Source organism: Hypanus sabinus, chromosome 6 (genome assembly GCF_030144855.1).
Source record: "Hypanus sabinus isolate sHypSab1 chromosome 6, sHypSab1.hap1, whole genome shotgun sequence".
In the NCBI taxonomy this organism is placed as follows: domain Eukaryota; kingdom Metazoa; phylum Chordata; class Chondrichthyes; order Myliobatiformes; family Dasyatidae; genus Hypanus; species Hypanus sabinus.
The window spans coordinates 97559841-97571959 of NC_082711.1; the positions used below are offsets into that span (position 1 = coordinate 97559841).

Here is a 12119-nt window from a genome sequence, read left to right on the forward strand (position 1 = left end):
ATGCATGTATGAGAAATAAAGATAATCTTTAATTGTTTTTGTCTCTTTTCAGCTTTAAAATTATGCAGACATCTCGTGAATTTTAAGCGAGAGAATTTACAGCTCATTTGGGGTGTTTCATAACAGTGTTCCGAATAGTTCTTCTCCGAGCTTAAAGCTGTGGTGCCTTATCCTACTACCAGCAGAAATTATTTTCTTATCTTCAATTCCTTTCAAAATTCTAAAAATCTCAGCCCTATCCTTCAATAACCTAGAGAAAAATATTATTTTTAGTGCAGTTTGACTGGTTTCCCACACTGTGAAACAGACTACGTTCAAATCTGCAACTCTCACCCATCACTTGAATGTTTGCTAACTTAATTAATTCTTTGTTAATAACCTCAATATTAAAATTCTCATTTTCAAATTCCTCCAACCTTTAATCTCTTCCACCGTTCAAGCATCTGAGATGTCCACATTCAATTTTAGTCCACTGGACTTAAACTGGCCCACCATAAGTGGTGATGCCCTCACTATAACAAAAAAGCCCTCAATTCTTAAATTTCACAGTCCCCCCACGGTGCATGTGCACACCCCTCCACAACATTCTTTCTCCCCAGAAATATCATCTTTCAGAGCCATTTCCTTGATTGAGCTTTTGGCTCCCTGCTTTAATTATTTTTTGCCTGGGAATACACCAATATTTTTCAGTTGCAGTACCTTACCTGTCAACTATATTAAGGGGTTTGTAAAAATGGAACCATTGTCAAAATATGTCATGTTTGCTACATAATAAGTTCCTTTGAGATAATAACCTTGTGGATGATTTGATGAGACAAAGAGAGGCAGATGTTAAATAGCAGATATACATCAAGTAAACAAAAATAGCATTTCCCTTTTGATGCAAGCAATCATTATTCCGGGGGTGGTGGTGGCATGTGCGTGTACGTGCGTGTCTACCAGCTAGGCAAATGGATTTAAAAATATTCGTTAACAAATATCTTTTTAAAAAAATCATAAGCAATTTGTCTTTCTGGCAAACTGAAACAGAGCTGCAGTATCCAAATCCTAACAAAAACAACTTCCAACTAAACTTCAGAATCTAAATTAAGAACTTCAGTTGATTTAGCAGCTTGGACCAGAACATTCTGTGGTCAAGACAGTTGAGAACATGGCAAGTAATCATATGTTAAATTGTCTCTAAACCCAGTTATTGAGAAATCCAGACCTCTGAAGAATGTTTATTTCAAGTGGAAATGTACTGAGCCAAGCTAATTTACTGAGCTTTCCAGCACCATTCACATTGCAGGAATTGCACAGAGCACCAGAGTACTTTTAACCATTTAAAAATCACATTAACAACCAAAAAAGACAAGATTCCACATGCTTGCCTGGTTAAGAATGTCATTCCCCAACCACAAGAAATTCCGCAGATGCTGGAAACCTCAGCAGGTTGTGTTGGAAGGGTCAACTGCTTATTTCCCTCCATAGATACTGCCTGATTTGCTGAGTCCTTCCAGTACTGTGGGCGTTGCTCAAGATTATCCCAAACTTCCGGCTTGCACAATTTGCACAGCCAAATTAAAAGAAACCAAGAAACCACATTAACAGTTCTGTCCTGTTCCATGGGTGAGCCAGATTCAAAGTGCATTTATCGTCAACGAATGCACAAATTTTACAACCTTGTGATTTGTTCGCTTAACAGGCAGCTGCAAAGCACGAAACCCGAAAGAACCCAATTAAAAAAAAAGACCAAACTCTAGTGCCCACAGAGAGGAGAAAAAAGTGATAAAAAAACAAATCATGCAAACAACAGAAGCAAGGAACAGCATCCCAGACCAAACCGAGTCTGGAGATCCAAATCCCCAGAGCAGCGCGAGTAGGCCCGAAGCCTCAGTGGTCAGTCCATCGTATTAGCGGGACAAGTCACCTTATAGTTTGCAGACATGAAGCGCAGCAGCTGAGGGCAGTCTCGCCACCTTAAGCGTCATGGAGACAGGAGCCTAGACTACCCAGAGTGATATTTAAATTGTTCAAACCCCATACTAGGATGACCCAACCCCGTTGCAGCAAACTGCTCTGATCCTAGATTTCACTGCCAAAGAAACTGTTCTCAAATCAGTTTGGGGTGATCCAGCCTTGCCTGACTCTTGACACCCAGCCTTTCCAGTCTATCTGGGCTGGCATTCAGATCATCCAAACTGCATATGGTATCTACATAAGGACCCAGGCCTCTGCGGCAAATTGTTCTGGGCCTGAAACAACGCCAGCCAGTGATTCACTTCGGATCTGGATTTTGCTGTCAAAGAAGCCGTTCTCAACCATACCAAAATGGCTGGACGCTTAGAGTGATCCATCCTCAGACCCAGGTAGGCTGGACAGGCATTGGAACTCCTCCATCTCCCTTCCCAACAGTGCATTGAGAAAGTACAAGTTAAAACAATAACATTGTATTTTGCACTGTATTCTGTTACCTTCTAGTGGAAGTGCAGTGCAGGTAAAGATGCAAGGTGTAGGCTCACAATAAGGCAGGTCGAAAGGTTGAGTCCAGCTGATTTTACCATAGATAAGATGGACCCAATCTGTACTATCTCGTTATAGCAGGATAGAAACTGCCTTGAGCCAGAGTGCATATGCTTTCAGGCTTTAGTATCTTCTTCTCGATAGGAGAGGGTGAAGAGAGAATGTCCAGGTTAGTGGTTTATTTGATTATGCTGGATGCTTTCCTGAAGCAGTGAGAAGTGCAGACAAAGTCCACGGAGGTGATGATGTGCTGGGCTGTGTCCACAATTCTTTGCAACTTCTTGTCATCACAGGCTGAGCAGTTACCACACCGAGCATCAAGATATGATGCTTTCTATGGTGCACCGGTAAAAAAATTGGTGAGGGTCAAAGGGGACATGCCAAATTTGTTTTAACCTCCTGATAAAGTAGAAGTGCTGGTGACCTTTTTCATAAAATTTAGAGATAGAGTACAGAACGGGCCTTTCTGGCCAATTGAGCTGTGCCACCACGCAACCTACTAGTCTCATCACAGAACAATTTACAATGACCAATTAACCTACTAACCTGTACGTTTTTGGATCTTGGGAGGAAACTGGACTAACCCAACAGAACACACGTGGTCGCGGGTTGAACGTACAGACTCCCAACAGATGGCAATGCAATTGAACGCCAAACTCCAATGCCCCGAGCTGTAACCGCTACACTACCGTGACACCCCTTCTTAGATGTGCCAACAATATGGTTTGATTAGAGCAGGCTAAGATTAGGAACTAGAAAGTTGAAACTCTCATCCCTCTTGGCCTCAGCGCCATTGATGTAGACAGGAGCCTGGACAAAATCTTCAAAGAAAGCACCACAAAGTCCATCACTGAACAGCATAACACATTACTAAGGGAGAGGTTATGTGAGGTGATTAATAGTTTATTTGAAGAGATGGGCTTTAATCTAGAAGACTAATTTGACAACATTAGTGCAATTCTGTAGTTATGAAGAAGCCCTTAACTCCGAGTGGATTCATCAGGAAACCGTCATAATGGCATTTTTATTTTAGCAGGCTTTCTTGTTTTTACGAGGCCGAGTTGCTAGCTCGACGCTCAACCCAGCATGGATGGAAAACGTGCAAGGGAGCTGGCTGGATTCAAACTTGGGAGCCTTCACTCCGAAGTCCGGTGCCACCAGCTGGCTATTTGTGGTCATTCTCATAGGAATTTACTGGGTTTGTTATATGCATAACAAGGACAAATACAAGTACAGACCAACATTACAGGCTTAATCAAATTATGAATGAATTGGACAGGGTGGCTACAGAATATTTCTATTTGTGTTGGAACCAAATGTCAGCAAGTATATGGAGAGGCAAGATTGCTACTAACAAATGGATGAAGAGGCATTCAGAGCAAGCTACAACTGAATAGACGAAAATGTTAACCCCGACCATTAACAAGGGAAACTAGAAAGCAAATGAGGAATAGACATGTTGAAATACTGGGGGAGGTAGATGGAAAGGGAGAGGCTGAAGATTAGCAGCACCATAGACTGAGTAAATTAACTCCAAAAAGCACTGGAGGAACTCAGCAGGTCAGGCAGCATCTACAGAGGGAAACAGACAGTCAACCCCTCAGGCTGAGCCCTTCATGTCTCCAATCAGACTAACCATCCTCTTTCTGTGCTGCCTTTTGAATGCACTTTAATTGCCTATCTTTATCTCTTTTCTTCAAAGTACCATTTTTGTTGGCAAGATTTATTCAATTTTTTATGTTATTAGTATAAAATCATGTTCAAAGCACTGTAAATGTAGGGAAAAAAGCCAGAAAGAACCAACTTGCATTCACAACACATCTCATCACATTCTCAAACATTTGAAAGCAATTTAATCACTTCAGAAGCATAGTCACCGTGCTTAGGTTGTTAAATACCACAATCAACAGCAAGATTTCACAAAAATATGATGAATTGAAAGAGCAAACAATATATTTTTTTGTGGTACAACGGTTGAAGGTAGATGGTGGCCAGGCTACTTCACAGCTTTGAGTAGCTCAATGAAAGGTTTCAAGTTCACAAAAGAGGAGCCAAGACTTCAATGAGTCAGAGCAACAACCGCCTCATACTCAGTGTCAGCAAGACCAAGGATCTGACTGGGAAGTCAGAATATACACTTGTCCTCATTGATGGGTCTGCAGTGGGAAGAATGAGCAGCTTTAAGTTCCTGGGTGTCAGCATCTCAGAGGACCTGTCCTAGGCACATCAATGCAATCATGAAGACGGCACACCAGTGACTATTTTGTAAGAGATTGAGGAGATTTGGTATATCAAAGAATTTCTACAGATATATAGTGAAGGGCATTCTGAACAGTACAGCCTGTAGAGACTCCAACGCACAGAATTCAAAGAAGCTGCAGAGGGTTATAAACTCAGCCAGCTCCATCATCAACATCTTCCCCAGGTAGGGCCTTAAGGCAGCACCATCCATTTTCAAGGACTTTCACCATTTGGGACATGCCCCCTTCTCAATACTACCGTCAGTGACGTGGGCCAAAAGTCTGAAAACCTATACTCAACAAGATAGGAACAACTTTTCTTCTCCTCCACAATCAGATTTCTGAATGCCACACGAACCCATGAACACTACGCTACTGATTCTGTGGGGTGCCAGTTACAACACTTTACAGGACCAGCAACCTGGGCTCAATTCCCGTTGACGGTAAGGAGTTTGTGCATTCTCCCAGTAATCGCATGGGTTTCCTCCCACTGTCCAAAGACATACCGATTGGCAGGTTAATTAGTCATTGTAACCTGATTCAGATTCAAATCTTGCATCACATCCAAAGGCCAACTCCAGTCACATCACAACATATTCTCAATTTATCAAGAAATGTTCCAAGGTGAAGGATGTTGTTATCAACATGCCTGTCTGACACTGAATTTGTCAGGGTTACGCAGCCAGAGAATGGAATATACCTACTGACCAGCTTCTGTTTCAGAGCCTACAGGAAAAGAATCTGGACCTGCATCACAATGTAAATTTCAATAAAAATAAAATAAATACAATTTTATACAATAAAAGGGAAATAAAGCCATACAAGAGATTTTATATAATCTATATACAGTCAGCCCTCCTTATCCACGGGTTCCGCGTGCGCAGATTCAACCGACCATGGATCAGGAAAACCCGGAAGTTCTCTCTCCAGCACTTGTTGTTTGAGCATTGTTCGCCTCGCATCTCATTCGTTCGCTACTTGTGTTGTGAGCGAGAGGAAGGAGTTTAAGGATAGTAAGGGATGGCTGGCTAGATATTTAAAGCGCTACAGCCTCAAGAACTTAAAGATCACGAGAGAATCGGGATTGGCTGATGCCGCCTCGGCATCAGCATTCCCAAAAGAGCTACGATGATTGCGTCTGTACTGAACATGTAGACTTTTTTGTCATTATTCCCTAAACAATACAGTATAACAACCATTTACATTGTATTCGGTATTATAAGTAATTGAGAGATGATTTAAAGTATACGGGAGGATGTGCATAGGTTATGGGCAAATACTATGCCATGTTATATAAGGGACTTGAGCACCTTTGTTTTTTGGTATCCGCGGGGGGGGGGGGGGCAGAACCAATCCCCCGCAGATAAGGAGGGCCAACTGTATAAACAAAGATCAATGTGCAAAAGACGACAAATTCAGCAAAGATAAGACACTGAAAATATTTATTTATTTGGGCGCCATGATAGCATAACAGTTAGCACAATGTGATTACAGCTTGGAGCCTCAGAGCTCAGAATTAAAATCCAGCACCATCTATAAGGAGTTTGTACGTTCTCCCCACGTATGTTCCCTCACACAGTCCAAAGACAAACCAGTTAGTCGGTTAATTAGTCAGTGTAAATTGTCCTGTGATTAGGCTAGCGTTAATTAGGTGGGTTGTTGGGCGTTTTGGCTTATTGGACTGAATGGGCTTGTTCCACTGTATCTCCAACATGTGTTGTAGAGTCCTTGAAAGTGAGTGTGTAGGTTGTGGAATCAGTTCAGTGTTGAGGTGAGTGAAGTTATCCACACTGGTTCAGAAGCCTGATGGCTGTAAGGTAATAACTGTTCTTGAACCTGGTGGTATGGAGCCCGAGGTTCCTGTACCTCCAGCCCGAGGGCAGTAGGAAGAAGAGTGTGTGGTCGGGATGGTGGGAGTCCTTGATGATGGATGCTGCTTTCCTGTTGCAGTGCTCAATAGTGGAGAGGGCTTTGCCTGGGATTGAGTAGGCTGTATCCACCACTTCCGATAGATTTCTCCGTATTGATGTTTCCATATCAGGCCACAATACGACCAGTCAAGGTGCTCTCCATTTTGCATCTATATTTGTTTTAAGTTTTAGATAACACGCCGAATCTACGCAAAGAGCCTAGAGACGCTGTTGTACTTTCTTTATCTTGGCACTTGAAGTGCAGATCCCAGGACGAATCCTCTGATATGATAATGCCAAATTACCGACCTTCTCCACCTCCAATTGTTTTTTTGAACCAATGGCTTCTTTTTATGCAGTATCTAAAGATGCTTGCAAAAGGATCTCTTATTTTTGCTGGAAAGCTGGCACTTAACAGAGTACAGCTTTGTCTCCTTTTTAAAAACAGAGCACTACCAGATGTTATTACTGCAGGAATCCAGAGAGGGCAATGCCAAATATTAGGAGCAAAGAAAAAACAAACTTCAGATGCTGGAGATCCAAATGAAAACAGAAATGTACAGCAAATCATGTAGCACTCAGAAACAGAGTCAATGTTTTAAGTCAAGGGATCTTCATCAGAATGAGAAAAGTGAGAAGGCACGCATACTTTAAGCTGCAGAGCAAAGTCATCAAGGCAACAGTTACTTGAAAGACTGCCAATTGGAAATAAATGACACGGAAGCAATTTGAAACACCAATCAAAACAGAACTATTTATCAGTATTTGTTTGCACCTTTTGTCAGTGCTTGCTTTATTTCGACATTGCTGGATTTCTCTGGTGTTAAGACATCTCTGCTAGAAAATAGATTCAAATAGGAATGATAATTAAAACTTAATTGGTGGGTTTTATCATGAAAGTGGAATAGAAGATAACAGGTGACAGACCATTCCATCATAATTTATGATAAATCTTTGCCATTGAAATGCTCTAGGCCTTGCTTCAAATATTCCCTTGATAGATCTTTACCCTGAATACTCCCTGCTGCATGTGTCATGTAAACTACTGTAAATAAATTTTTCACTGGTGATAAAATTAACTAAAATCAGCAAGTCTTGCGACCAGCAATTTGTGGGTTGTAGAATACGAGCATAATTTAGGCTAATGACAGTATTTACTGTCCTTTTAGACAAGATACTGAACCAATATCTAAGCTATGGTACTAAGATTCCTACGTTGCTATTTTGAATAACATGGAACGGAACCCACAAAAAGTTGTGGGTGGATTTCATCAGTAACAAGTGCCATTTTCATACTTGGCACCGACATAAATGTGATTGAAGAGATTCAGTAAAGAAATTAAACCAGCAGATACCTTTGATCTTCCAGGATAAATCAAACATAATGATTGATACAGTTAATTAATCAGACTTAGATTTAAAAATCAAAGATGCATCAGGAGGGACAAAGCTAATATATACTAATGGTTTTAATAGAAATTAAAGTATCAAAAAGGTGGAAGCAAGCATATAGCAAGAAACTGGACTGGTGTTTGTAGTAATTTTGTGTTAAAGAGTCAGCCAGCAGCCTCATAGTTGGACATAAATGTGTAGGTATGTAAATTGGAATAACGTATTTTCTGTGGTGGGCACAGAATAATGCCATGGGGAGGAGGGAAGAGATATGGGTGGACAGTTACAGAAGTACATTATTTAAATTTTTAACAGTGTGACTAACACAAAGGAATCAGTGAAGCAACAAAACAGCCAGTTTATACATAGAAACACAGAAAATATTATATTGCTAAGAGATATTAGTGAATGGCAGTAAACGCCAGAGAAATTGATATTACCAGATGATCGAGGCTGAAGGAGAAATGCAGTCCTTTGATAACTAATCGGCAATGAAAAGAAAGGCACAGAAGTATAACAAGAATAAAAAATTGAAGATGCTAGAAATATTCAGCAGTTCAGGGTGCATCCAAGGGGAAAACTGCCACCATTTTAATTTGGAGATCCCTCGTCAATGTTAAAGGACGTTAGCTTATTTATTTTGAATCTCCCTTTTCACAATTGTGGCCTGATATACTGAGTATTTCTAGCATTTGAGGTTTTGTTTTACATTTCCAGCAAGTACAATTTTTATTGACTTTTGCAGAAAATATGTATGTTAAAATATTACAAAGCCGAAATAAAAATGTACAACAGCGTTAGAGAAACATTTAAGCTCTTCTTTAGAAGTTCCATGCTGAGAAATGAAATACAAGAACAGCATTATCTATGGTATGTGGATAGGTCTCCCAAACTCCAAACAAGAGATAAAATTAGAATCATATTTATTATTAGAAGTTGATAAGACAAACTATTAAGACAAGACTCTGAATCTAGCCTTACCTGATCCAAACAGTTGACACGGACATTTTTACTACCCAGCAACCTTCCCGCCTCCTGAATGTTTCCTGAATAAAGTTAAAAATTGTAATTAAATTTCAGGTTTTATAAATTCAGATGCTTTTGGCTGCACGGGTTGGTATTGGAACCTCTACTTTTCACATTATATGTTATTGTTCTGGATGACAGAATGTTTGGCTTAGGGGTGAAGTTTTCAAATGATACAAAGATAGGTGGAGGAGCAGGCAGTGTGAGGAAATGGAACCTGCGGAAGGACTTGGGACAGATTAGTGGAAAGGACAGAAAAGTGCTAGATGGAATACAGTGCAGGGAAGTGTATGGTCATGCACTTTAGTAAAAGGAATAAAGACATCAAATACTTTCTAGATGGGGAGTGAATTCAGAAATCAGAGGTGCAAGAGGAATCCTGGTGCATGATTCCCTTAACGGTTAACGTGAATCAGTAGGACGGAAGGCAAATGTAATGTTAGGATTCATTTCAAGAGGATTAAAATAGCAAGGATGTAATGCTGATAAATTCATAAATTTATAAATCTTCATAAATTGTCCAGACTACATTTGGAGTCTTGCGAGTAGTTTGGGGGCCCATATCTATGAAAGGATGTGCTGGCATTGGAGATGGTTCAGAATGATCCCTTCCATGAAAGATTTAATGTATGAGGAGCATTTGATTACTTTGAACCTGCATTTGCTGGTTTAGAAGAACGGTGGGGGGGAAAGAGATGGTTGTGTTGATGGTGAAATCGCATGGAAACCTCCAGAACACTGAAAAGGCAAGCACAAGGAAATCTGCAGATGCTGGGAATTCAAGTACCACACACAAAATGCTGGCAGAACGCAGCAGGCCAGGCAGCATCTGTAGGAAGTACAGTCGATGTTTCGAGCCAAGGATGTTGAAAAGCCTAGATAGAGTAACATGGAGAGAATGTCGCCAATAGTGAGAGAGTCTAGGATCGAAGTGCACAGCTTCAGAGTATGATGTCTCTACAGAACTGAGATAAGCAGGAATTTCTTTAGCCAGAGGGTGGTAAACCTGTGGAACTCACCATACAGGTATGTACACCATACAGGTGTGGAGGCCAAGTCACTGGATACATTTAAAGCTGAGGTCAATAGGTTCTTGATGGGTAAGGGCATCAAATATTACAGAGAGAAGACCAAGCGTGGCTGAGAGGGAAAAATAAATCAGCCATGATGGAATGGCTGATCAGATTTGATGGGCCAAGTGGTCTAATTCTGCTCCTATACATTATGGTTTCCTATGAAATCACACAAAAATATTATCCTCAGAAAGAGTACAGATATGAATTTTATAAATTTGTCTGAAAACCTAATTCACCCCTCATTTTGCTAACATATTCATTCTTGCTTGTTTCTGTTATTGAAGGTTTCCAATTAAATTTACCCAACCAGTCCTGCCAATGAACACAGGATTATCAATGGAAATGTTGACCAGAAAAGCTACAGATGAAAAAATTCGATTAGTTTCATTCAGCAAGGTTCATTAATTCTGTGGAGAATTTATGATTACATCAGTAAGAACTGAAGTGTCCAATTGTAAAATGTTTAGTTCAGGGCAGAAATAAGCACAATATAACTGATGTTTAAGCCTCCTCAATACATAGACTTGAAACAGTTCACGATGGTGGCTCACCAACCTTCTCAAATGCAACTTGGGATGTAATCAATGTATGCTTCTAGTAAAAATAACTCACCAATGTTCCATGAATCAATAATGAAAAAATCCTAATTCTTCCTCAGTCAAGTTGACAAACACTAAGCTCTGTAAAACTCGAGAGCACTCCAGAACTATAGTTCTACTTAGATGTCCAACGTAGCAACAAGCAGCACTTGCCCTTCCACAGTCATATTGCTTGCTGAGAAAACTCAAACTGGCCACAGTTCATTGTGATGGAAAATGGGAAAAACTGTAAGTCTGCTGGAAGATACAAATAGAATGGTGACTGGGGGTGGGGCATGGAGAGTGGAAATGGAATTCAATTCAAGGTTATGAATTTGATTCGGACTGGGAAACAATGCATAGAGGATGACATTTTCATAGAATCAACGAATCTCAGAAATTTACAGCACATAGGGCTTGGGCTGGCTAAGAAGATAGTTCTTTCCACTTCCAAGACTCAGAAAGTAAGGACAGATATGTTAGACTAAGCTCTGATGTCAATACAATAACTCCAAGAAAACACACATCCAAATAACTCCCTTCACAATCGAGTCCATGACTTTCTGACCAACAGACTGCAATGTAAAGATAAGCAGTAACACCTTCTGCCACAATTATCTTCAACACTGGTGACTCACAAGGCTGCACCCTCAGTCCTCCACTGTACCCCCAATAGACTCAGGACTGCATGGACAGATTCTGCTCTCAGCCTCTCCGTAAGTTTGCAGATGACAGTGCCGTAGTGGGCCAAATCTCAAATAACAGTGAGTTGGAGTACAGGAGGGAGACAGAGAACTTAGTTACATGGTGTTACAATGTCAGCAAAATGAAAGAGTTGGCCATCGACTTCATAAAGGGGGTGGGGGGCATTGCACACATAACTGCTTAATCAACAATGCTGAGGTTCAAAAGTCAAGTTCTAGGAGTGAACATCACTTGTTCATATCCGACCACAGATGCCATGGTCAGAAAAGCATACCATCAGACTCAAGGACAGCTTCTATCACGTGGTTATAACGAGTTGCTCGCTAGTACAGCAAGATGGACTCTTGACTTCACAATCTACCTTGTTATAGCCATGCACCTTGTCTACCTGCACTGCTACACTTTATTCTATATACTGTAATTTTCCCTTGCACTGTGTGATGAATTGATCTGTGTGAATAGAATGCAAGAAATTTTTTACTGTACCTCAGTACCTGCGACAATAATAAGCCAACTGCAATATTTATTTAGAATTCTCCTCGTGACTACTGCTTCTGCATTCAATTTATTTAGGGATATAGCACAGAATAGGCCCCTCGAGCCACGGCACCCCAGCAACCCGATTTAACCCTAGCCTAATCAAAGGCCAATTTACAATGGCCAATTAACCTACTAACCAGAACGTCTTTG

General features: G+C 40.7%; 1 protein-coding gene across 1 annotated transcript in view; it reads right to left on the bottom strand.

Annotated features, from left to right (window-relative positions):
• The window catches only part of ankmy2a (ankyrin repeat and MYND domain containing 2a), a 40863-nt gene that overhangs the window by 26444 nt on the left and 2300 nt on the right, over nucleotides 1–12119 (bottom strand). Inside the window, exon 2 of the mRNA XM_059972657.1 lies at nucleotides 9026–9090. Within this exon, the coding sequence (XP_059828640.1) occupies nucleotides 9026–9090 (65 nt within the window). The remainder of the gene's footprint in view (nucleotides 1–9025; nucleotides 9091–12119) is intronic.